Here is a 27,280-nt window from a genome sequence, read left to right on the forward strand (position 1 = left end):
GCTGGACCTGGAGATAAAGGGACTGTACTCCCAATGGTCCAGCCTTGTCACCCGAGGCCATCTTCTCCGCAGCCACTCGAGGAACCCGCTGGGCAACCGTGACGACCTCCAACTCCTCGCCCCCTGCAAGCAGACGCCACAGGTGGCAGGGGCCGGCCAATTTGGCGTGACCGAGACACTTCAGCGTCTCTGCTGGCCAAGATGCGGAGCTATACAATGCACAATGAACTTCACTTGAATGTTTTAATAATTTCATAATATCACCTCAATATAACTCTTAGCTGATAAATAACGTTACAAAATTGCTTGTCAAACACATTTCTCCTTTTTAAAACAAAGTACACATGAATTATCAACCCAAAATAATAACTAGGTTACATATATTAGATGTGAATCATACTAAAGGGTCTGAATACACCTTGTATGTTGTGTGCGTGTATTTGGACCGTTATGTCGTTATTTTGTGTGACCCTTAATAATCGGACTATGCTGCTCCCTTCTGGTGTGGAGAGGAGCTTCAAAGGGCCACGTTGCCTTGTTCCACATACCAGCCTGATAACAACAGCACTTTCACTTCCTCTGTTCTTATGTGGGGGTTTCATAGTGAAATGAGGCTAAATTGTCATGGTTCCCTTTTGAAATTTATTGGTATTGCTATATTTATAAAGCAAAAGCAAGAGAAGATTATAGCTACAGCTGCATACATTGACTTACAGGGTAAAATGAGTTAATTCACTTTCATATCAAATAAAATTTCTCCATTGCTCAATTATCGCAGGCGCTGATATATATATATATATATATATATATATATATATATATATATATATATATAAACACACACACAAATGAATCACGTTGGGTGCATTCTTTTGAATAGTGCGTTACGCCCCGATATCAAACACTTGAGGTGGGTCACGTGATCTTGTGCAGTGGGGTATAAGAGCCCAAACCAGCGTGTTAGCAAGCAGTGGCGAACATTTTACATCCAGCTTGCAACCATGTCTTTCCAGCCTAGCGTGATCAGCTCCCAGCCTCAAGTGACCATCCACCAGTACGCAGTTTCCCACTGGAGGGCCAACACGCTCGACCGCTGCGACGACTGCGGCATCTGCACGCATCAAAACCGTCGAGCAGAGTCCGGTGGCCTCGTGACGATGGCACTTTTACACTGTCTTTCGCTCGCAGGTCTGTGCGGGACCTTCGCGCCGTGAATCCTGGAGTGTAAGGTGGCCCAGGACAATGGGGAGAACTGCTGTCTGGCCTTCCTCCCTGGCACCTGGCTTTGAGGACCAGCATGCGCCACAAGTACTGCATTGAACTAAGTTTGGGCAAGTTACAGTGGTTAACAATTGTATTGGACCAGAAGTATGTTTTTTTTTTTGTTGTTTTTTTTTCCTTTGCGCCACTGACCAGTAAAAGTATTAAAAGTAAAATCTGATCGTATCGTTCCATTCCTGAAGAGGTACCTCACACACATAAGGGCACATGGGGTAAAGTACAAAAAATTAAGAAATGGGGGCCCTTCAGCCACCGCTGTTTACAATAGTATCAAATATACTTTTAGTATTCTGACATAGGCAAAAACAGAAAGAGTGACCCAGCTATGTAGGATACCTACTTATGACTAGGGCTCATTTGGACGAATTCCCTCGTAAGAGTTCGTCAAAGTACGAGCCCTGGAAATTACCCAAAATAGGCTCTTCTCACCAAAATTGTTGAGGTCCTATTCAATTTTCAGTGACAGTAGACTTACTTCTGTAATGCCCTCGCATAGGGGAAAGGAGAGCCACTGTTGTCAATGCACTTTTCAACTGTTTATTGACAGTGGCTATAACAGTGCAACACAATGAACACACCCCTCCTGGCCCCGCCTCTTGAAAGGTATCAGAATCAGAATCATCTTTATTTGTCGCTTGACTGACGTAAAAGAAATGCGCTTGCATAGGGGAATCGGAAAAACAACAGGGGCGGCTTCCTCTTTCAGACAGTGAGATCCAGAGAAGGCAACGAGGCACATTTCCTTAGATTGGGTAAGATCTCTCAATGCCTAAATAATACCCCAATCATCTTATTCTTTTTCAAATACTCATATTTGCTTTTTCATGTGAAGAGTATGCAAAGGGTGTGTTCTCACACGACGTTTACGCAGTTAAAGCATCCTTATTTTAGAATTAGTCCTTTTTGGGGGGAGAATTAGTTGTTAAAAAACTGTAAAGGAACTATCACATTCTGTACAACCGTAGTGATAAGGCATACTCATGTTGTTATGTAAAACGTGCACTTGATACAAATGGTAGCAACCTTTTTTTTATATAATTGCAGTTTTTTTCACGTCAACTGTCAAGCTCAGACAGGGATATTTCTTTTATGATGACTAATTACATAACTTAAACAAACCAGTGTATTTTCACTTTATAGCATTACAAACCTAAAGAGAAGTAATGGGAAAATTACGGCCAGTGGTCCACATACAGCCCCCCTCCATTCTTTAATCTGGTCAACCTAATATTTACATTATTACTCCTACAGCATTTTCTAATTTAGTTTTTTTTTTCTCCCTGAAATTGGGTGATTAAAATATATTTGAACATTTCTTATTCATTAATTTCATAAAATAATTGGTTAATTAAATGTATTGTAAATAATATTAGTAAAATAAACAATTTCACACACATTTAAATTTTTTAAATGGATCAAATCGTTAGTTAATTAAACATCATACTAATTATAAATCATACAATACAAAATGACAACTGAGTATTTTAATATTAAAACAATGTTCAATATTCTGTTTTAAAAATCAAATACACTATGAGCACAAAAATTTGCACCACCCATGCTATAAAGTGTTCTGCAGCTGCCAAGAAGGGCTGACAGCTATAAAAAAAAAAATCTACACATATGATCAAAACATGAAGTATTATCTGTATTTTGTTAGTTTTTTCCAAATAATTATTCTGAAGTTAAGCACTTTATTTGAACACAATACTTTTTAAAATTCATTTGCTCTTATTTTGAAATACACAACCCTACGTTTATTTAGTAAATTATAAAACACGCTGTTGTGTTCTTATGTTTGATTACCCAGACAGAATTTGTAAGATGGGTGCAATTCTTTAAAGAAAACATGAAGGACCAGGCAAAACACTTAATTTTATTTTAACGGGATTCAAATTAAACGGTCAAGCATTTCGGAAAAGCATTGTCATTAAACAAAACATAACCATAAAGAAATTAATGATTTTAATAGATAATAGATAATAGATAATTAACTTTTCTCATAACCTCTAAGCACTAGATGGCGGCATATATTTATAAAATGTGAAAGTTTTTTTCCATTTGCCCCTGTACCTATGTATAATGCGCACTATTGACTTTTGACAATTTTGTGGGGGGGGGGGGTGCGCATTATACACGAGAAATTACGGTAACTTCCAAGTTCTAGAAGAGAAGGAAAAATTATTTTTGTGGGAATAAATAAAAGAAGAGCTCACATGTGATAGCGTTAGCAAGACTATAATGTGGGAAAAGGCTAAGACGTTGCAAAGTGATTTGCTCGCGAACACACAGTAATTTCATCATGAAGTGCGGTTTCCCATATTTCTAAATTGTATTGCTTGAACTTCATAAATAAACAAGGTGAGCAAAACTTCGCCGTGGGGGTAAAATGGATTAATTCTATTTCGATTCATTTAAGTGAGAAACAATGCATTGGTTTAAGAATGTTTCGGAACAAATGAACCTTGTGAACTGAGGTTCCAATGTACAAGGTTTACGTTGGAGGGCGGCAATATATAAAACAATCTAGTAAATGCTATTTCTGACAGATGTAAACATTGAAGCAGCAGAAGTGCGATGATGAAAACCTGTGAATGTATCTTTCGTTTGATGTGACGCATGTCCTGTCCTCATCTCTGCACTCAGATTTACCCTGATGAAGATCCAAAATTAGTATCCAAAGCCGCTGCCGGGAGAAGGTTGAACCATGGCGGCTCTCATCTATCAGCTGTTGTCGCTCACACTCGTCATGGTGGTGGTCCAGATGGTCACGGCGTACACGTTTAAGAACTGCATCGAGGTTAGGAACTCGTCGAGGCTCATCTTCAAATGCAACCTGCGAAAGGAGACAAACATATCTGCCATCATGGAAGACCTGCCGGAGTCCGTCACCAATCTCACCATTTTGGGCAATCCCGTCCACTACATTCCCGATAAAGCCTTCGCCAACTTCCAGAACCTTCGCCAACTTCGGTTGGACAGCAACCATTTGAGCACCTTTGGCAAATTAGCTTTCTGCAACCTGTCTCAACTCAATTCTCTCAATTTATCCTTTAACAAAATCTCCGAGCTGAGCCCCTCACTGTTTGTGAACCTGCACAATCTCACCTTTCTCTCGCTGAGGGGCAATAAACTCAAGCAGCTGCCGGCGGGAATTTTCCTAGCCATGCTCAAGCTCAACACTTTAATACTACAGCAGAACCACCTGACAAACTTCTTAGGGATTGTTGAGTCTGTGTCACACTTAAGGTATCTATGGAAATTGGACCTTTGCCAGAACAACTTCACTTCTCTGCGCCACAACCAAAATCCACTTCCTGGATCCCTCACAAAGTTGTACCTGTGTCGAAACAATCTGTCCACTTTAGGATGTGACCACTCCTTCCTCTCTAAGGTCAAGATCTTGGATTTGTCTTACAATTTTGGACTCACCGAAGAGGGGTTTGTTGGCGTGAACCTGGCGCACATCAACTACCTCAACTTGCACTCAACACAGGTAAACGTGACAACGTTTTTGAACGTCAGCAACATCTCCCCAAGCCACATGGACTTTTCAGGTATGAGTGTGAAAAATGACAGTCTGTTACTCGAGCTCTGCAAGCTATTGAGGCAAAAGGTGAGAAAGCTTAACTTGTTGCGCCTGGGCAGCAATGGCATCAGTTACATACGAAATGACACGCTGTCCCATTGCCCGATAATCACAAACTCTCTGGACCTATCGCGGAATAATCTAAGGAGCTCACAAAACAAGGTTTTAAATTGCCTTGGTTTTCTTGGCAAGAATAGATTTTTGAAGACATTTAATATTGAGCATAACCACATGTCTAGCCTTTCCACTTGCAAGAGAAAGCACATGATCCGTTTCGATGAGTTGGAGGAGCTCAGCTACCGCTACAACCGTGTCCTGTTTGTCAATGCTTGGGCTTTCTATCACACGCCAAATATCAAAACCCTGAAATTAAACATCAACAACATTGCCTTCCTCCATCGTAAAGCTCTCAAGGGGCTCTACAGTCTTGAGACACTGCGTCTAGATAACAACCTTCTCACCGACCTGTTCAATGAAACCTTTGAGGATTTGTCTGCTCTACAAACCCTTAACCTGCGCAACAATCGCATTTCAGTCATTTTCAGTGGGACCTTCCGCTGCCTCAACAATCTGACAACGTTGGACCTCGGGGGGAACAAGATTACCTGTGTTTATCCCTCTGGTCTTGAAGGACTCCGAAGCCTCTCAAAGTTGTACATGGATGGAAACAACATGAGACAGATTGACATGGCCCTCCACAACGTCTTTAAGGAGAGGCTGACAGTACTGGATATAGAAAATAACAAGATTCACTTCTCCACCATAAATATCAGCTCACCATTTGTAAACCTTAGCAGACTCAGGGACTTGAAGTTGGGCAGCCAGCGTCCCTATGGCCTCACACTATTGCCGCACAACTTCTTCCGTGGCCTTCGCAATCTCACTTCTCTTTATCTCAACAACAATCAAATCTCATACATTTCCACCAACGCCTTTGACGACCTGATAAGCCTAAATTTCCTCACCCTGGACAAGTGCTGCGATGTGAACATACCACTCCAACCGGGCATTTTCAAGAATCTTTATAATTTGTCGAGGCTCATTGTAGAAAATGCAGGCATCCAGACCTTTTCTAGGGAGGTGTTTGGAAATCTCACCCACTTGGAGACACTGCAGCTCAATCACAATGGGATGCAAAGCCTTGATGTGGGTGTGTTGAACAGTCTGTCCAATCTGCGTTACTTGGACATACGCAACCTTCCACTCAGCTGTACTTGCCAAAACAGCTTGCTGCAGAACTGGACGGTGCACAACCAAAGGGTCCAAGTGCTGTACGTCTACAATCTGCCGTGCCAGCAGGGTGAGAAAAACAACTTCTACAACTTTGAAACCAACGTCTGCTACATTGACCTAGGGGAGTATCTCTTCTTGAGCACCGCTGCCATGGTCGCTTTTTTAACGGCCTTCCCACTGCTTCATATCAAACTCTACTGGAAAATGAAGTATGGCTACTATGTGTTTCGCTCCTGGTTCGGCGAGCAGTGGCGCAAGCTCAAAGAGGAGGAGGAGAATTGCATTTACGACGCCTTTGTTTCCTACAACTCCAATGATGAAGAGTGGGTCATGGTGCAGCTGCTGCCCAACCTAGAGGGCAACGGCTCATCATTGAAACTTTGCCTGCATCACCGCGACTTCGAGCCCGGCCGGGACATTGTGGACAACATTGTCACTGCTGTGTACAGCAGTCGCAAAACCATCTGCGTGGTGAGCCGTAATTTCCTCCAAAGCGAGTGGTGCTCCCTGGAAATTCAGCTGGCCAGCTACCGGCTCTTTGATGAGCACCGTGACGTGCTCCTGCTCATCTTCCTGGAGCCAGTCTCAGAGCGTCAAATGTCCTCCTACCACCGCATGAGGAAGGTCATGCTGAAGAAGACTTACCTGCAGTGGCCTGCCTCAGACTGCGTAAACCCCGAGCAGGCCCAGGAGCTGTTCTGGAATCAGTTGCGTCGTGCACTGAAGACAGGGAACAAACTGGAAACGGAGGACAACAATGACACTCCTGACAGTGACGATTTGGGAGATTCTGACACTCAGACACTCATAGCAGATGGAAACTATAATAAGTATTAAATAGCACTTTATAACAATATGTCAGTGTTGATTCTCAGCCATCCAATCAAAGTCATGGTAATTCGCTGAGGCTGAGTCCAGTTACATCGTTTCAACTTTTTGAATTTTATATATATATATATATATATATATATATATATATATACACACACACACACACACACAGGGTGATTGAAAAGTAACTCCCTATTTTCAAGTACTTGTAATTTATTATTGAACTATAATTCTTACAAGAAATTGCGTTTTATTTAAAATTCGATACGGGTGCCACCATTAGCCACAAGTTTTTCAAGCCGCCTGGGAACCGCATTAACTGATTTCACAAGGATGGTGGAATGTTTTTTGGTTTGGTTGGAAAATTTGGTTTGGAATTTTCAACAATCGATCTGAAAAGAAAACAAAAATATAGATTTAATTCCCATACATCATGTAACATACACAAAACATTTTTGAAAAATCTTACAACAATCACTCTGTATATATATATATATATATATTGTATGAAATTGTGAAATAAAATATCTCCTTCTTTAGGACTTAATTTAACAGATTTACATTCGTGCCTTGAGATACGAGTGCCTTGACATAAGATTTTTTTGACAAGAGCCATCACTTGGCCGATTTTTTTGTTTTGAGACAGTCACAAATTTGAGAGGAGTGCACTTCAGACTTCCACAGCTAGAGGGCAGCAATATTAGTCGGTAGGAGTAATGGCCCATTAATCTGGTTTACCAACTGCACATAAACCCTATCTAACACGGAAGGACAATACATTACGTACAGTTGTGTTTGGTGCTCACATTGTTTGTGTTGGCAGGTTATGTGGTGAGCAAATGTTATGATAGTGTTTCGATAAAGTACAATATTTTTGGTGTTTTCATTTGGGTGGGGGAGGGGCAAACAGATTACCAAAATTGGGTTTCCATTTATTTCAATGGGAAAACTAGTGTTTTTAGATATGAGCGTGGTCAACAAAATCAATCAATCAAACCCATTTTTATGTAGCACATTCCATGCACAAAGTGCTTCACAAGACAAATAAGACACAAACACATCCCTCCTGCAGTCCGTGTGCACTTGCAACACCCATGTGTAAAAGTAGTTATGAACGAATTAAACTCGCTTCTCAATGTACCACTGTATGTGGTGTGTATGATTGCAGCAATGTGACACTTGAACAGACTTTTGTTTCCTTTTTTAGTGTTTTGGTATGAACTTGTATTGACATTCAATGTTTTGTGCTAGGTTTATTATGATTACTTTAATTGCAAAGAGAACACCTTTACTCTTCTTTATTTTTGGAGTGACAAATACAATGACTTACGATGAGTGTTTACAAATAAACAAAAATAAGCACACAAGACAAAAAAAAAAGTGAGTCAGGTGGTTTGTTAGTACAATTTCCTGGAGCCAAAGGGCCAGTGTTTGGGGCTCGACAAGGAGGTGAATGCAGGTGGAGGGCTCTCGAGAACAAAAGATGGTGGGCAACGGTGGCTGTGCAGAGAGGTTAAAGCGTGGGAGGGGAAGGTGAGGGTGACGGAGGACTGTTGGTTTTCAGTTAAGGTGTCACGCTCCAGAGGGAAGTGCTGCAGTGAATATCGGCCTGTTAGCTCCTGGCGGGGGCTGTGTCGCGCGCAGTTCGCCTGCGACTGACTCGTCCTACGCGCAAAACAGTCCTCAAAGGAATCCACTGCGGCAGGCGTTTTACCAAATCTGTGCGCCAGGGCTTCTGCTCGCCAGGCAGGAGATGGGGCAAACAGATGATGAGTCGCTGCAGAGGAAGGGCTGGAGGAGGAGCAGCCAAAATCCATGCTGAACTCCGGCGAGGCGCGAGGCCCAAAGATGTCCTCGTAGAAGTCTGCTGAGATGCCCGTGGGACTCATTGGCCAAGCGGCAGTCTTCACAGGAGACAAAGTGAGGTGGAGGTGGCTTAAGAGAGCACCAAAAAAAAAAAAAAAAAAAAAGAGTGATGTTCTTACCTGGTCCAAGTGCTGCTGTGGCGGTGGACTGAGATTCCAGAAAATGTGCTTCCTCCCCTTCCCTGTGTTTTCCAAAACGGGAGCATCCTCATTATTGAAATAGAAAGGATCCGCAGGGTGGATTTGAAATGGTGCTGGAAACGAATCTAAAACCAAAACAAAATGTTGCTATTTAATTAAACACCATTATGTCAGTTTTGCTTTTGATGAAGACAAAGGTAACACACAATGATTACACTGTGTTCCAAATGACCGGATTATACAAAATTATTACCAAATTATAGTACAAATAGTTTCCTCAATAGTTCATACAAATGACAGTCGGCATAATTTTCAAGTCATTCACTGTCAGAATATAATTCACATTTTTTTGAACAAATGTCCTAATGATAACAGTATTTTTTGCATTAGTGCATATTAAAACCTCTTGCGAGTACTCACTTAAAAATATGCATGCTAGGTTCATAGAAAACTGTAAATTGTCCATAGGTGTGAATGTATGATTCTGGAGCTTGTGTGCCTACCTGGGATCCAGCGTCGATCCCGGTCTTTCCGTGTGGCCTTCGGCTTGTGGACCGCTCTCCTGGGGTGAGGGTGGAGGCCTGTGCCTGAGTGTATGCGGAGGAGGTTCTGATGTAGGTGCTGGCCGTGCGTCTCCCGCAGGGCACGGAACAGCACCTCCCTGCTCTCGGCCACCGGGTCGCGCTTCTTCATTAAAGGGAAGCACAAGGCGTCGCACAAGCGCTGCGCCACCGCGCCGATGGACTCTGAGGCGATGCCTTCTCTTTGAGCACGAGCGTCGACCTCCCTTTCCACGGCGACGGTCCGACGGAGAATCGGCCTAGGCGGCCGCTGCGGATCCGTGGGTTTCTTCCTCGGGAGCGTGCGCTCCGCAAAAGACGACGGCTTCTCGCGTGGCTCGACTTTCCTGCTCTTCGCTGCCAGAGCCTCGCCTGAGCTTGCGAATGAAGAACGGTCTTGTTCTCTTTGGTCCGGCGTCATCTCTGACGTGTGACTTTTCTTGTCACGTCCATCATGGGCCTCTGCGGCTTGAGCCTCTTCATCGGGACCACTGGCATCACTACTAACAAATGGAGATGTCGCCTTTGCCTTAGTCTCCTTCTTCTCCTTTGCCTTCTTCTCCTTCACTTTTCTTCCCTTCTTCCCCAGTAACAGGCGCTCGATGTCGATTGACTTCACCTCATGGTTGAAGAGTCCGCGATGGCCGATGAGACGGGCCGTCGTGATGACGCTGGCTTCCTGCGTGGGCACATGCGTGTCGGAGAGGGGCGGCGGCGTGATGTTTCTCCTCCGGGCGTGATGGCAGCAGCTGTGCAGGTGCCCAATATCCAGGCTGCCCTGATGGTGGCAGGGATGCTGGTACGCTTTGACCGGTTTGCAGGCGTCTTTGCTGCCACCGACACCTCTCGTCTGACTGCGCTCCTTACGAGATCTCAGTCGTTTTATTTTGCGCTTGCTCGTGTCAGCATGGCATTTGCAGGCACCGATGGATTGGCCCTCCGCCACGTGGCTCATCTTGACTCTTGTGGAGACGGAAAAAAACATTTTTTAAATCTTTCACACAGAATAAATTTACTTTGGAAAAACGATGCCATATAAAGGCAATTGAAAAGTATCTCCCTATTTTAAAATACAGTGGCGCCTTGAGATACAAGTCACCCAACACAGGAGTTTTTAAAGATACAAGCTGTCTTTAGGCCAATTTATTTGCTTTAACGGGGGCAACAATTTGAGATACGAGCACTGTATGGCGGTAGTAAACTCAACTCATCTCACTTCACAACAAGCAGCAGTTTGGCAGATAGTGGCAATCCAACCATTTTCCGTACCGCTTATCCTCACTAAGTTCATGGACGTACTGGCGCCTATCTCAGCCGACTTTGGGCGTTCAGGTCTACCCTGAACTGGTTGTCTGCCAATTGCAAGGCACACATAGCCAAACAACCAGTCGCACTCACAGTCACACCGAGGGACAATTTAGTGTCTTCAATTGACCTACCATGCATGTTTTTAGAATGTGGGAGGAAACTAGAGTACCCAGAGAAAACCCACGCAGGCACGGGGAGAACATGCAAACTCCACACAGGCGGTCCTCAGAACTGTGAGGCAGATGTGCTAACCAGTCAGTACAATTCTTAAAAAAAAGACTCTTCAAGCGATTTATTGTCACTTGAAGTTTACTGTCACACTAAACACAAAGCAAATTACATATTTTTGTAATTAACCCCCCCCACCCCGCCCCACAGCTTTGCATTAGGATACCCCATTTAGCAACATGCTAACAATTAATGCAAAACGCCATGTAGACTGGCTAGTGAATAGCATCAATGTGGTGGTGTCATAACTGATAAGTCAACCACAAAACAACCACTCTGCCAGAACCATGTTTGCACCACCGTCCATGTTTCCACACAGACATTTCTTGCAGACACATGTGCGTCCAACTCCCCAACATGGCTGCCATGTAGGTATGTTGGTTAGCCGAGCTGCTACAGCGCGCTGCCGTGTCTAACATTCCTATGTATAGTTGGGACCATAGCTGTAATACACTGCTGTAGATGGAGGATGTCCAAGGTTTGAGATCGCTTTAAACTCAAAAAGGGTTCAAATAAAGCGGTATGCAATTACTGCAAAGCGGAGCTGGCGTACCATAACAAGTTATGTTACAGATAAGAAAATCTTTGAAGATCGGAAAAATCCTTATCTGTGTACCAGGCCGCAGTGTCTTAAAGGTCCCATATTTTACCAAACCAACATTTCCTAGTATTTGGGATGTAATATTGTCTGTACGGTGCCACAGTAAGCATGTGAAATATGAATTAAAATCGTCCATGGATTCCTGAGCTCCAGACATTTTTCTGCCAAAAGGCCTAAAATCATCCATCCATGCATTTTCTGGACCGCTTATCCTCACTAGGGTCGTGGGCGTGTCGGAGCCTATCCCAGCTATTTTTCGAGCGAGAGGAGGGGTACACCCTCAACCGGTCGCCAGCCAATAGCAGGGCACATAGAAACAAACAACCATTCGCACTCACATTCACACCTACGGGCAATTTAGAGTCTTCAGTTAACCCACCGCATATGTTTTTGGGGATGTGGGAGGAAACCGGAGTACCCGGAGAAAACCCACGCAGGCACGGGGAGAACATGCAAACTCCACACAGGCGGGGCCGGGAATCAGGTCATTTGAATTTCTCAAGCTTATCTACGTAACTAGTGAAGATCTCCGCTACCTCTCCACTCCAGCGCTGTCAACATAACAAATATGCCTACTCTCACAAGAAGTCTTCCACACAAAGGAAACCAATCTTAGGAAAGGGGGGCGTTCTTCGCGAAATATGGATAAAGCAGATACAAAAGTAGGTCAAACAGAAGTCAAAGGGGCCTTTTCTGGCCGACAACACCAAGGTGTTTTTTGATTAAATGAAAATTAACACTTTTATACTAAGTCCATGTTAGAGATTCACTTTATGGAGGTCTAAATAGCCAAAATATGGGCCCTTTAAGATTTTTTTTTCTTCTTTTACAAATATTCCTTCTGTCACGACTCACTAAAGCTGTCTTTATCGTGAATGGCACTGGAGGGAGCGTCACTATGTTGTTGCAATGCACCAGCGGGATCTGTGATCTAAAGTGCCAGAATATGGAAGCCATTTTGCATTCACACAATAACAGACAGCAAATTAGATTCGGTTATTTTTTTCGGTATGTATGAATTTGGGAAAGCGTTAGAACAATTGCATGTCTTTTACCGTCATTACGAATGTATAAAGACAAGAGTGTAATGGGGTTTAATGCGTAGTTATGATTATTTATGCACTTGTATCAGCACAGTTTGAAGGGGAACACATAAATTGTGCATCTCAAATTGTTTATATCGTTACCGTTATGCACAAATGTCATTACCGTTATGCAAGCAGTGTAGTTCAGTGGGCCACCACCATTTGTTCTGTCAACGGGTTCTATCAACAAAGCTGTGGAAAAATTCAAATTGTTAACATCTTTTATTGTTTTCCCATACAAGAAATGATCTTCAGATTACATGTGTATTGGACTGCTATGAAATGAGTGGATTTATCTCTTGATTATCTTTATGCCATTAAGGCAAAAGTTTTAAATCGTCAGTAACTTTTTGAAAATCGTTCAAGCAAGGCTGATTCAGCATGGGAGACATTTACAAATATAAAACCAAGGTGGCATGAAAAATTGCAAACATTTGTCTTTAACGCTATTATCTTGGCCTCCATGCATGCAGACCCCTCCTTGAACTGTCACCTTATCGTGGTGGAGGGCTTTGTGTGTCCCAATGATCCTAGGAGCTAAGTTGTCTGGGGATTTATGCCCCTGGCAGGGTCACCCATGACAAACAGGTCCAAGGTGAGGGACCAGACAAAGCACGGCTCAAAGACCCCTTATGATGATGACAAACGATAAACTTGGTTTTCCCTTGCCCGGAGGCGGGTCACCGGGGCCCCCCACTGGAGCCAGGCCTGGTGGTGGGCCTTGAAGGCGAGCGCCTGCACCTATGGGGCCCGGCAGGGCACAGCCTAAAAGGGTAACATGGGTCCCCCTTCCCATGGGCTCACCAACTGTGGGAGGGGCCATTGGGGTCGGGTGCAGTGTGAGCTGGGCGGTGGCCGAAGGCGGGGACCTTGGCGATCCGATCACCGGCTACAGAAGCTGGCTCTAGGGACGTGGAATGTCACCTCTCTGGCAGGGAAGGTGCCCGAGCTGGTGTGTGAGGTCGAGAAGTTCCGACTAGATATAGTCGGACTCGCCTCCACACACAGCTTGGGCTCTGGTACTAGTCCTCTCGAGAGGGGTTGGACTCTCTTCCACTCCGGAGTTGCCCACGGTGAGAGGTGCCGAGCAGGTGTGGGTATACTTATTGCACCCCGGCTCGCCGCCTGTACGTTGGGGTTCACCCCGGTGGATGAGAGGGTAGCATCCCTCTGCCTTCAAGTGTGGGGGACGGGTCCTGACTGTTGTTTGTGCCTATGCACCAAACAGCAGTTCAGAGTACCCACCCTTTTTGGAGTCCTTGGAGGGGGTGCTGGAGAGCACTCCCGCTGGGGACTCCATCGTTCTGCTGGGGGACTTCAATGCTCACGTGGGCAATGACAGTGAGATCTGGAAGGGCGTGATTGGGCGGAACGGCCCCCACGATCAGAACCCGAGCGGTGTTCCGTTATTGGATTTCTCTGCTCATCACGGCTTGTCCATAACGAACACCATGTTCAAGCATAAGGGTGTCCACACGTGCACTTGGCACCAGGACACCCTAGGTTGCAGTTCGATGATCGACTTTGTGGTTGTGTCATCAGACTACTTCGAAGCCCTCCTCAATTCCACCGACACGCCTTCCCATGAGGAAGTAGAGTGTGGGTTCTCTGAGGCGGGCTCTCCTATCTCTGGGTTTGAGGTCACCACTCTGGATTGGCAGACTGGGGTGATGGTCCCCCTTTTTAAGAAGGGGGACCGGAGGGTGTGTTCCAACTACAGGGGGATCACACTCCTCCCTCCCTGGTAAGGTCTATTCAGGGGTGCTGGAGAGGAGGGTCCATCAGGAAGTCGAATCTCAGATTCAGGAGGAGCAGTGTGGTTTTCGTCCTGGCCGTGGAACTTTGGACCAGCTCTACACCCTCGGCAGGGTCCTCGAGGGTGCGTGGGAGTTCACCCAACCAGTCTACATGTGTTTTGTGGACTTGGAGAAGGCGTTCAACCGTGTCCCTCGGGGAGTCCTGTGGAGGGTGCTTTGGGAGTATGGGGTACCGAACCCCCGATACGGACTGTTCGATCCCTGTACGACCGGAGTCAGAGTTTGGTCCGCATATCCGGCAGTAAGTCGGACTCGTTCCCGGTGAGGGTTGGACTCCGCCAAGGCTGCCCTTTGTCACCGATTCTGTTCATAACTTTTATGGACAGAATTTCTAGGCGCGGCTGAGGCGTAGAGGGGGTCCGGTTTGGTGGGCTCAGTATTGCATCTCTGCTTTTTGCAGATGATGTGGTTCTGTTGACTTCATCAAGCCATGACCTCCAACTCTCACTGGAGCAGTTCGCAGCAGAGTGTGAAGTGGCTAGGTTGAGAATCAACACCTCCAAATCTGAGACCATGGACCTCATGTGGAAAAGGGTGGCGGGCCCTGTCCAGGTCGGGGATGAGTTCAAGTATCTTGGAGTCTTGTTCACGAGTGAGGGAAGAATGGAACGGGAGATCGACAGGCGGATCGGTGCAGCCTCTGCAGTGATGCGGACTTTGTATCGGTCCGTTGTGGTAAAGAAGGACCTAAGCCGAAAGGCGAAGCTCTCAATTTACCGGTCGATCGACGTTCCTACCCTCACCTATGGTCACGAGCTGTGGGTTGTGCCGAAAGAACGAGATCCCGGATACAAGCGGCCGAAATTAGTTTCCCCCGCAGGGTGTCCGGGCTCTCCCTTAGAGATAGGGTGAGAAGCTCGGTCATCCGGGAGGATCTCAGAGTAGAGTCGCTGCTCCTCCACATCGAGAGGAGCCAGATGAGGTGGCTGGGGCATCTGAGTCGGATGCCTCCCGGACGCCTCCCTGGCCGTCCCACCGGGAGGTGACCTCGGGGACGACCCAGGACACGCTGGAGAGACTCCGTCCTTCGGCTGGCCTGGGAACGCCTCGGAATCCCCCCGGAAGAGCTGGATGACGTGGCTGGGGAGAGGGAAGTCTGGGTATCCCTGCTAAAGCTACTGCCCCCGCGACCTGACCCGGATAAACGGTAGAAAATGGATGGATGGGCTATTAATCGAATTATATGAAAATAACCCATTCCCATTTTTTTTAGATGAGCACGATAAATATAAAACTTTTAGTGATGAGAAAAGTTATTCAGTTTCTCTGTGTTGTTTTGTGACGCGTTTCCGCCTCTGGGCGCAAATATCTTTACCCAAAGACTTATTAAAAGGTGTACAAGGGCAGTAGCTCCTCTTCAATACAAGGGATAAGGGCATACTGGGGTGTAGCTATCTTGGCCTCCATGCATGCAGAACTTCTACATTCAGTGGCAGGTGAACTTCCAGTTGGAAGGTAAACTCATGGTGACAACAATGGGAATGACAGAGTCAAGCTAATCAAAGTTCACTCCCTATCTGTTGGACACTTATTTTCAATTAAAAAAAAATAATTTAAAAAATCATAAAAAATATTTTACTTCATGGTCTGCGTTTTTGGTGGTTTGCATTGGTCTAACATTGCACTCATTGCCTACTGATGGGTTTCCGAATATCTTGCTTGTTTAGCTACAGGACAAGGCCAAACTATTAGGAACCGCTCTCATTAAGACGTCGTACTACCCCAATGCAAACCACAACGATAAAAGCCCCAAAAAACTGAACACTGAATTCTTGTGTTATGTCGTGGCCGTGGAGCAGATTTTCGATCAACTAACCTTCTTACTTGCAGAGTGACGAGGTCGCCATCTATCGGAGGTCAGCAGAGCCAAAACAGAAGACGGACCGTCATCTGAGGTCACAGCGCCTGCAAATCAGTCCACATTTTTCATATATCTAACAACCCCTCAAAACAAAATGTACCGGTGATCATAAACAGTACAATGATCAAGCTCCTTCGTGAGCAGTTATGGAGGTGGTGCCTAACAGGTGCAATTTTAACACAAGGCGCACCTGAGTGACGTTACAGCAGTCCGTCCAAGTTAACCACTACCAACTTTGAGCCGTGTGTGACCGAACTAACAGCGAATCCGTCGCATACACTTTAAAGAAATAAGAATGTAAATTAACTGCCGTGAGTTTGACCGACATCGGTCCAGACACACCGCTCCATATGCGCCAGGCAAGCGCAACTATGACGTTGTGAAGCGGTGGGACCGGTCCACAGACACACGGCTATAGGGGAGGCTCACAACCCAGTCTATCTTTTTCTTCTATTTCCTAATTTAAACGAGACGAAGCCCGGTAGTTACACAATATTAATTATTTTTTAATTTTTTTTAAATTATGGTTGTAAAATACCACAAATATAACGCGCTGTTACCCCCAACGGGGAGCAGTGGTGGTACGTGCCGTCGGCGTGAAAGCTCACTTCCTGAAACGGATTTTAGGAGACGATGATGGAATTTTGTACTATTTAATTGTCTATATTCAACGTGTATGTAAGTTTATTACAACATACAACCGGGCGACAATTATTTTAATGAATTGTGTTTGAACGAGTTTGCCAAAAAAACAAACAAAACAAAAAACATGCGAGTTAGCCGCTAGTGCTAATTCTTAACCATCCTAAGCTAGCGCCCAACTAGCCTTGTTAGCTCTTGCTTTACGTGTTTGTTTGGTTTGTGTCGCTGAAACAGAAAGAGCCGAAGTCATACGTGCCTGCTTTCAAAAGCTGATCCAGGCCGAGTCATGAGTGCCGACGAGCGGAACCCAGCCGCCACACCCACCGCCTGTGAGGACACCCAGGGAGACGGACGATGGATGTCGATGGTGTGTAGATGTTGGGTGTCGGTGGCATAACGTAATTTTTATGTGGGCTGTGCCCAAGTGACGACCATACCAATCAGACGGGCAGTTAACATCGAAGTTTATGTAGTTGGGTACAAAATTAGGTAAACCTGCAAACCCCTCCTAACAGCTTTTGATCACGTAATCAGTGTTGTTTGTCCGCCACATGGCGGTGCGTGATGTGACGCGGAACCTGGAGCGACTGGTTTTTCTAGTACAGTGTTACTCCTTAATGAAGGACCGACACCTGTCTCGAATAGCCGAATTCCACGAGTGATTGAAGGCTCCCTAAAAATGTTAATAATTTCCTATAGATGCCACAAGAGGGAGGCAAAGCACTACTTTTTTTTTAATAAAAATCCTCAATTCACTTCTACATATTTCCTTGGCAGCAAAGACCACTTTTGTCAAAATGATGCTCCTCAACTCACTTCAGCATTGTTCCTTGGCACCAAGGAGGCAGCAAAGTAGTACTTATTTATTTTACGTTTGGTGTTAAACAAGATTTAAACGATTAATCAATGATCAAACTATCCATCCATCCAGACACGGCTTTTTAAAGTAACCTATTAAGAGTGGTATTGACGATACAAGTCTCTGTTTATTTGGTATCTTATCGGTAAGAAACTTGTCTTTTTTGGTATAAATTTTAACAGCTGTATAAAAACACTAAATAAAACCAAAATACTCATGTTTTGAAGACAACTGATTTACACAGAAAAGGAGAGGGTAGTGTTTCCCACAGGACCGGAATCTATTTGCGGTGGTGGGTATCCAGTTTTGGGGTGGGGTGGGTGCAGGGATAAAGTTAACTGAATACTTACCGAATATCTTATTAGACATTAATATGCTTCAATAAATAAATTAAAGAAATAAAAATAAATTAATATAAAATCCAAAATTAAAAACTTGCATGTCTCTACACTAACTTTCCACTGCTAGCACTGGACCATGCATGAGGTGTCCAGTGTAACGTAATTGGTGTGCCATAGATTTGTATATAATAAAATTTGACAGCGATTTGAGTTATATCTGCAAAATGTTTTACTGTGAATATGAAGTTTGTCTGCAACAAGTAGTGGCTGAATGAACAGGTCATTTCATACAGTGGGTACGGAAAGTATTCAGACCCCCTTAAATTTTTCACTCTTTGTTCTATTGCAGCCATTTGCTAAAATCATTTAAGTAAATTTTTTTTGTCCTCATTAATGTACACACAGCACCCCATATTGACAGAAAAAAATTGAATTGTTGAAATGTTTGCAGATTTATTAAAAAAGAAAAACTGAAATATCACACAGCCATAAGTATTCAGACCCTTTGTTCAGTATTTAGTAGAAGCACCCTTTTGAGCTAATTAGTCTTTTTGGGAATGATGCAACATGTTTTTCACGCCTGGATTTGGGGATCCTTTGGCGTTTCTCCTTGCAGATCCTCTCCAGTTCTGTCAGATTGGATGGTGAACGTTGGTGGACAGCCATTTTCAGGTCTCTCCAGAGATGCTCAATTGGGTTTAAGTCAGGGCTCTGGCTGGGCCATTCAAGAACAGTCACAGTTGTTCTGAAGCCTCTCCTTTGATATTTTAGCTGTGTGCTTAGGGTCATTGTCTTGTTGGAAGGTAAACCTTTGGCCCAGCCTGAGGTCCTGAGCACTCGAGAAGGTTTTCGTCCAGGATATCCCCGTACTTGGCCGCGTTCATCTTTCCTTCGATTGCAACCAGTCATCCCGTCCGTGGAGCTGAAAAACACCTTCACAGCATGATGCTGCCACCACCATGCTTCACTGTTGGGACTGTATTGGACCGGTGATGAGCAGTGCCTGGTTTTCTCCACACATACCGCTTAGAATTAAGGCCAAAAAGTTCTATCTTGGTCTCATCAGACCAGAGAATCTTATTTCTCACCATCTTGGATTCCTCCAGGTGTTTTTTTCTTTAGCAAACTCCTTTCATGTGTCTTGCACTGAGGAGAGGCTTCTGTCAGGCCACTCTGCCATAAAGCCCTCACTGGTGGAGGGCTGCAGTGATGGTTGACTTTCTAGAACTTTCCCCCATCTCCCGACTGCATCTCTGGAGCTCAGCCACAGTGATCTTTGGGTTCTTCTTTACCTCTCTCACCAAGGCTCTTCTCCTCCAATTGCCCAGTTTGGCCGGACGGCCAGCTATAGGAAGGGTTCTGGTCGTCCCAAACGTCTTCCATTGAAGGATTATGGAGGCCACTGTGCTCTTAGGAACCTTAAGTGCAGCAGAAATTCTGTCTCTGAGCTCTTCAGGCAGTTCCTTTGACTTCATGATTCACATTTGCTCTGACATGCGCTGTGAGCTGAAAGGTCTTTATATAGACAGGTGTGTGGCTTTCCTAATCAAGTCCAATTAGTATAATCAAACACAGCTGGACCCCAATGAAGGTGTACAACCATCTCAAGGATGATCAGAAGAAATGGACAGCACCTGAGTTAAATATGGGTGTCACAGCAATGGTGTCTGAATACTTATGGCTGTGTGATATTTCAGTTTTTCTTTTTGAATAAAGCTGCAAAACATTCAACAATTCCATTTTTTCTGTCAACATGGGGTGCTGTGTGTACATGAATGAGGAAAAAAATTAAGTTAAATGATTTTAGCAAATGGCTGCAATATAACAAAGTGAAACATTTAAGGGGGTCTGAATACTTTCTGTGCCCACTGTAAATTTAAAAGACATAACTGAAACACCTGCATGTTCAGATAAAAGCATAAAAGGCATGCAATGTGTTTACATGTATTCAGTTTTTTTTTTTTACTTTTCACAAATGCTTTACTTAACGTAACTAGCATAATTTAAATGTATCAGCATTAGGTATTGATGGAATGATGGATACCTCAAGGAGTGTATTGACACACGACACAAACGGTATCTGCTGTGTTGGTCACTCAATAGTGACCCGGCAGTAATTATAAAATCATTGCTGGTAAACAAAATGAAAATAAGATGGAAAAACGTATATGCTGCAAACCCAACATCAGCCTGTGAAATATTTAATCGCTAGTCCTTTACTTAACATATGATCTCATCATTGTATAATTTGATTTACTCCATTTGTTTGCTGAGTGTTTTTTGACAAGAGTTTAAAATTTGCTTAAAACCTTGTTTGTGTAAATGCTAAAATGTGAAAGAATAAAACACATCTATGCCAACATTGAGGCTGCTAACAAGTTAAACGATAGGTTGCACTTATGCACTGATGATCTTTAGTGTTTATTTTAGCGTTCAAACCAACGTAAGCGCTGATGACAGGAAAAAAAAGCTTAACATTGAGCTAAAACTTCACCAAAGGTCAAACTAGCAACTTTACATCACTATGAATTGGGACAAAATTCACATAAACGTTGCCTCACGGTTTCACAAACACTAACCTTGTGCCTCATCGGTGGGTAGGTAAAGGAATCAACATTTTAGAGCATTTGGTTCCATCCAACCTTCGTTTTCAAAATTCACCGGTGTCGTGTGAAGTCCTGGAGAGAACAGGAAGGTGTTTGCATAGCAATGCTAAATAAGCACACGTGTTAGCATCTCACATTTATACTGCGCATCCAAATGCTTTCATAGGTAGCCGTAAGTTCTATTTCCTATTCTACGGTTATCCTCACTCTTTTCTTATAACCCTTCACTGGCAGCAAAACCCAAAATAAGCAAAGAGCCTCCATGATGCCCTTTCCTGTATTATACTTCTTCTGCCTTTATGCAGCACAACCGCTTCCTGTCTGACAGTAAAGACAAAGAACCTGACGTCCTCTTCGTTGGTGACTTTCTGGTGCAGCTTATGCATCAGTTCGGTGTAAGAAAAGCTCCTTTATTTCCCAGATTTCTAAATATACACTCGTGTATAAGTTAAATTTGTTTGGCTTTTGTCACAGGTGTGGCGGCAGCTCTTCTCTCCACTCCACGCCCTCAATTTCGGGGTGGGTAGCGACGCCACGCAGCACGTGCTCTGGAGACTGACAAATGGCGAACTGGACCACATCAGCCCAAAGGTATTCCGTACATTTCACCCATTTTTAGTACAAGGACACCGCAACATCATCATCTTGCTTTTTTCCCTCCAGATCGTCGTGCTGTGGGTCGGGACCCAAAATCGTGGACATACCGCTGAGCAGATCTGTGGAGGCATCATGGAAATCGTCCAAGTGGTCAAGAACAAGCTGCCGCACGCTCACACGCTTGTACTTGTAAGTGCCATCGTCCTTACAGGATCAGGATTGTGTCCTTGTGTTGGTCGTGGTGTAGAACCACGCTGTGTCATAACTGAGATCTGTTCCTAATATTTTGTCTCTCGGCACTGTAGTTTCATATCATACGAACCACAATAATAAACATGATTTTTGTTTTTGTTTTTTTAAAGTGATGCATTGAAATTTCGTCCACCGCAATGTTTCGACCAAAAAGAGCCTAAAAGTCAATTTTCGGTTTTGGGCCGAAATACTTTTTTTCCACACAAATAGGTCATTTCGGTAGCTGTGTCACATGTTGAACACACAGATGGGCGGCACACGTGAGTGTATACACCTCAAAATAAATAATCATTTACTATTAACAAACAATGCCCTAGCGAGCATTGCTGAATATCTACATTAATTGACTGGGAGGTCACTTTATTGCACACACACGCCACCCACAGTTTGATAGTAATAGTGCCATCCATCAACCATGAATGTGAAATAAGCATAAAGGTTAAACAACGCATACATTCAACAAACGACTGGTAAAATTAAACACATTAATAAAAAAGATGAGCATCTTTATTAATTTTTACTTTTTTACTGTAATAATTCAAATTTGCATGTTGGGATGAATTATGGGAACCGCGTGGCTTTTCCCTCAACACGCTAGCGGCTACTATCCCAAACAGAGAGTCCCTATTGTCACCCAAACTCGCTGCTTTCCGCTGTTCATGGGTGGAATACTTTGAGGCAGCCGCCCCAGCTACCTACGAGCTATAGCTAACGCAGCTAAATCCGATGTTGAGCCACGGAGGGGAACGTGCGCCTCGCGCCCGTTGTCAGCACAGCATAAGTCACTAATCATCGCCTCAGTGACAGCGGATAAACTCCACTTTTAGACAAGTATCGTAATAACGAAGGACAGGCGGAGGATAAGACGAGAAAGACAGGAACACCATGCTAATCGCTAAGCTATCACATGAAGTTGCAAAACACCAAAATAAGTGATGATGTGGGACAGTACACTTGTCACATTGGTCTGGCTGGAATCGCATTGTAGCGGAGAGTAGCCAACTTTGAAGAGCAAAATACCCGGCAAATTAGTATGTGTTTAGAGAGGAAAATACTAGGGGTGTCCCGATCCGATCTTTGAGATCGGAAATCGGTTCAATGTCAGCAAAAAGTGTCAGATCGGACTGGATCTAAAATCTCAGATTTTACCACTCTTATAGAAGCAGTCTATTCCGTGCTCCGCTCCAGCACTTTTATCCAACAGCGCCCTGACTGTAATGCAGAGTCCACGTGCGAAGGTGATAACATAGTAGCAAGGAGTGAGAGTGAATGTTGCTTGCTTAAAGTCTTTTATTGACACTCCAGTTTACATTCACTGTAAAACTGAACTCAGATAAAATAATTACACCTATTGAAAGTTCAAATACATCACAGCTTTTGTTTTTTTCTTCGTTTTTGTTCACAAAAATCTCTAGTTCAAAGCAATGAATGACAAACACCATTGACGAGCTAATGAAAATTAGCATTGAACTCGTGGCACATATCTCTCAAAATAATGAATATTGGTACCCAAACGTTGTATAAACACATTCAAACAGGCAATATAACAATACTCTAGCAGATATTCTTCAAACGCTGTGAAAGTCCGGATGGTTCTTTTCCTCTTTGGCCCGGAGGACACGACGGCCACAATTTTCCAAAACAATTTGAAATTTGGACTCATCGGACCACAGAACACTTTTCCACTTTGCATCAGTCCATCTTAGATGAGCTCGGGCCAGAGAAGCCGGAGGCGTTTCTGGGTTTTGTTGATAAATGGATTTTGCTTTGCAGAGTAGAGTTTCAAGTTGCACTTACAGATGTAGTACCAAACTGCATTTACTGACATTGTTTTTTCTGAAGTGTTCCTGAGCCCATGTGGTAATATCCTTTACACATTAATGTTGTTTTTTGAGTGTCGCCTGAGGGATCGAAGGTCATGGGCATTCAATTTTGGTTTTCGGCCTTGTCGCTTACATGCAGTGATTTCTCCAGATTCTCTGAACCTTTTGATGATGAAATCCCTAAATTCCTTATTGTACGTTGAGGAACATTGACCTTAAACTGTTCGACTATTTTCTCACGCACTTGTTCACAAAGAGGTGAACCTCGCCCCATCTTTGCTTGTGAATGACTAAGCAATTCGGGAAAGCTCCTTTTATACGCAGTCATGGCACCCATCTGTTCCCAATTAGCCTGTTCACCTGTGGGATGTTCCAAACAGGTGTTTGATGAGCATTCCTCAACTTTCTCAGTGTTTTCTGCCACCTGGCCCAGATTTTTTGGAACGTGTTGCAACCATAAAATTCAAAGTTAATGATTATTTGCTAAAAACAATAAAGTTTATCAGTTTAAACATTAAATATATTGTCTTTGTTGTGTATTCAATTAAATATAGGTTGAACATGATTTGCAAATTGTATTGTTTTTATTTGTTTAACAAACCGTCCCAACTTCATTGGAATTGGGGTTGTACAATATACTGTATACATAGTATCAAATGCCTATACAGGCTCGCTATCCATGCGTATATCCAATCGCTTAATGTGCGGCGGTGTGTCGGCAACTCTCATTTTTATGCGATGGTCCGGTCCCATCTGGTTCGACTGCATCGTGTAGTGTGCAACAGTCCTAAGAAGCACACTTTTTAAAATAATATTGGCTTTGGCGATACCGACCTCTGTTTTTCTTGGTTTCGTATTAGTAAAAACACTTTTTTTAAGATATCAATATTGGCATTGTACGCTGGCCTCTCTTTTACTGATTATTGTATATTTTATTTGGTATCATATCTTTGAGCGTAACACATTATTAGGTTTTTATATTGGTTTCGGTGTTACCAGCCTCTGTTTTACTTGGTTTTGTATTGGTAGAATACAATTGATATAGCTATTGACGATACCAGCCTGTGTGTTACTTGGTATCACACAGGCTGACATCAGAGATACTGGAATCAGTTTTATTTAATATCACAACAGTTTCTTTGAGATGCTTCAGAGCGTGCAGCTATTTTAACATTGACATCCATACCTCTCTCTTCGATGCAGGGACTCCTACCGCGAGGTAAATCCCCAAACCCTCTGCGGGAACGCAATGCCGAGGTCAACCGGTTGGTGCGGGAAGCCGTCACTTGCCTACCTCATGCCTCTTTCCTGAATGTGGACCCGGGCTTTGTCCACTCCAACGACAGCATCTCCCACCAGGACATGTATGACTACCTTCACCTGACCCCGCAGGCCTACCAGGCGGTGTGTGAGCCGCTGCATGCTCACCTCAAGTCCATGCTAGACAGGTCTGCTGAGAACTGAACACACACACAAACATGACTCTCACCGGTCCTCCACACTCTGCTAGCTTAGCAGGAATGATGAATAGAATCGACACGACGCGTCCGTGGGCGACGTGGTTGTCAATCACTGTTACAGATAATGGGACCAAAACACTTAAATAAATGTGACACATTAGCGAGAGAGAGAGAGACTAATGTCCCGCTTCAATACCAATAAAGCTTCCTCTCCTGTTTTCGTCTTGTGCTTAACCTCCCTATATTATCCCATATATGACATCATCATAGTCCTTAAGCACTTTTTGCTTCAGCTATTGTATTTAAAAGCAACAGAAGAGAGCCTGTTTTGTCAGAAACGTGTTTGTCAAGTCGTATGTCGGGAGGCCCTGCTTGAATTTAGCCCTGAGGACTATTCCACTGCTTCAATTTCTGAGCAGTGTAAGCTGGAAAAATGCATTAAAGACAGATAACCGCATGCTTTGGTGTGTTTTGTGTTATTGGCCTGCCTCTTTGTAACTCGTACACGTGCTTGATGGTGTACTGTGAGACACAACAAGCTTGATAGCAGTATCATTGTGGGGGAGATGCACTTCCTCAGCAAATTGACACCCACCTTCAGTTACCTCCACTACTCCTGGTGCACTGGCCTGTCTCCTGGTGTCTCCGCCACATTCTTGATGCCATCTTGGATTCTACCTGAGTAACTTCTGAGGACTGTAGACACCTTCTGAAGCTACTGCTATGCTAGTGTTGTTGACCTCTACGATCCGCCACCCCATCTCACTATGTATACTGTCCTGTCTCCTTGCACGGAGGGAGGAAAAGGTATGTGAACCCTTCAGAATTTTTTAAATATCTGCATAAATTGGTCACAAAATGTAGTCTGCTCTTCATCTAAATCACAACAATAAACAGAAACTAGTACCACACAAACCATTATCTATTCATATTTGTATTGAAAATGTAAACACTCAAAGAACAGGGACGGGAAAAAGTGAGTTAACTTCAAGGCTACAGATTCTCTAAGACCTAATCAGAGTCAGGTGTGAGCCAACCTGGAGTCCAACTAATTAAACAAAACTGAAGTTTAATTTAGAGTTGTTTCTTGTAGGATGAGGTCAAGGGTCAGTTCTTGGACCCCCTCCTGTTCACCCTGTATATGCTCCCCTTGGGTCAAATTCTTCAGAATGTTGACGATCATAGCTATGCAAATGACACAGAGTTATATCTAGCAATGTTTCCAGATGACTACAGTTCAATTGAGGTGTTGTGTCACTGTCTAAAACAGATAAATAACTGGATGAGACAAAATTTTCTTCAAATAAACAACAACAAAACTGAGATAATCGTTTTTGGCAATAAAGAAAAGAGGATTGCTGCTAGTAAATACCTGGAGTCACTCTTTAAAAACCAAAGAGCAAGTTCGAAACCTTGCTGTACTGATAGATTCTGACCTGATTTTCAACAGTCATATCAAATCAATTACTAAAACTGCCTTCTACCAGCTGAAGAACATATCTAGAGTGAAGGCTTGCATGTGGCAAGCAGACCAGGAGCAGGTAATCCATGCTTTTATCTCAAGTAGACTTGACTATTGTAATGGTCTTCTGACTGGACTCCCCCAAAAGAGCAATAAACAACTGCAGCTCGGGTTCTGACCAGAACAAAGAGGTCAGAACATATTACTCTAATTCTGAAGTCTTTATACTGGGTCCCAGTCAGCTTTAGAATACATTTTAAAGTTCTGCTACTGGTCTATAAATCACTAAATGGTTTAGGTCCTGAATACATGAAAGAAAAGCTAATGGAATATAAACCCAGTAGGGCTCTAAGATCGACAGACTCTGGTCAAATAGTGGAGCACAGAGTCCAAAGCAAACATGGTGAAGCAACATTTAGCTATGCAGCTTGACATTGAGTTACCTTGTGTATGAAATGTGTCATATAAATAAATTTGCTTTGCTTTGTAGAGAAACATTGCCTGATTTGTACCATACCTCACTCAAAAGCTCTCAGAAGACCTTTGATTAAGAATTATTGACTTGTACAAAGCTGGAAAAGGTTACAAAAGTATCTATGAAAGTCTTGATCTTTATTAGTCCATGGTTAGACAAATTGTCTATACATTGAGAAGGTTCCACACTGTTGCTTCTCCTCCCAAGGAGTGGCGATCCTATAAAGATGACTGCAAGAGCACAGCACCGTATGGTCAATGAGGTAACAAAACAAAAAAAGTGTTAACTTACTTACATAAATCACTGGCACAGGCCAACATCTCTGTTGACAAATCCATCCATCCATCCATTTTCTACCGCTTA

At 43.7% G+C, this 27,280-nt stretch overlaps 3 protein-coding genes across 6 annotated transcripts; 2 read left to right on the forward strand and 1 right to left on the reverse strand.

Moving 5' to 3' along the window:
* The first annotated feature begins 1,933 nt into the window (after positions 1–1,933).
* On the forward strand, positions 1,934–8,394 carry tlr21 (toll-like receptor 21). The gene is made up of 2 exons (XM_061674318.1): positions 1,934–2,033; positions 3,928–8,394. The coding sequence occupies exon 2, from the start codon at positions 3,989–3,991 to the stop codon at positions 6,938–6,940; it is 2,952 nt and encodes a 983-aa protein (XP_061530302.1). The 5' UTR covers positions 1,934–2,033; positions 3,928–3,988; the 3' UTR covers positions 6,941–8,394.
* Positions 8,065–17,155, reverse strand: si:dkey-250k15.4 (uncharacterized). 3 transcript variants are annotated; one of them, XM_061674322.1, is made up of 6 exons: positions 16,591–17,155; positions 16,356–16,444; positions 12,847–12,914; positions 9,444–10,462; positions 8,920–8,981; positions 8,065–8,838 (listed from the first exon to the last, which is right to left on the reverse strand). In XM_061674322.1, exons 4-6 carry the CDS (start codon positions 10,453–10,455, stop codon positions 8,332–8,334), a joined length of 1,581 nt encoding a protein of 526 aa, XP_061530306.1. In that variant the 5' UTR covers positions 10,456–10,462; positions 12,847–12,914; positions 16,356–16,444; positions 16,591–17,155; the 3' UTR covers positions 8,065–8,331. The 3 variants fall into 3 exon arrangements, with proteins under 3 accessions (XP_061530306.1, XP_061530304.1, XP_061530305.1); XM_061674320.1 differs by having other exon boundaries at positions 8,920–9,065; positions 9,444–10,460; positions 16,591–17,154; XM_061674321.1 differs by lacking the exon at positions 12,847–12,914 and having other exon boundaries at positions 8,920–9,065; positions 16,591–17,154.
* pafah1b3 (platelet-activating factor acetylhydrolase, isoform Ib, gamma subunit) lies at positions 16,789–25,437 on the forward strand. 2 transcript variants are annotated; one of them, XM_061674324.1, is made up of 6 exons: positions 16,789–17,074; positions 17,277–17,409; positions 21,154–21,243; positions 21,323–21,439; positions 21,512–21,634; positions 24,724–25,437. In XM_061674324.1, exons 2-6 carry the CDS (start codon positions 17,329–17,331, stop codon positions 24,982–24,984), a joined length of 672 nt encoding a protein of 223 aa, XP_061530308.1. In that variant the 5' UTR covers positions 16,789–17,074; positions 17,277–17,328; the 3' UTR covers positions 24,985–25,437. The 2 variants fall into 2 exon arrangements, with proteins under 2 accessions (XP_061530308.1, XP_061530307.1); XM_061674323.1 differs by having other exon boundaries at positions 16,790–17,078.
* The last annotated feature ends 1,843 nt before the right edge of the window (positions 25,438–27,280 follow it).

The sequence above is a fragment of the Phycodurus eques genome, chromosome 4 (assembly GCF_024500275.1).
Source record: "Phycodurus eques isolate BA_2022a chromosome 4, UOR_Pequ_1.1, whole genome shotgun sequence".
In the NCBI taxonomy this organism is placed as follows: domain Eukaryota; kingdom Metazoa; phylum Chordata; class Actinopteri; order Syngnathiformes; family Syngnathidae; genus Phycodurus; species Phycodurus eques.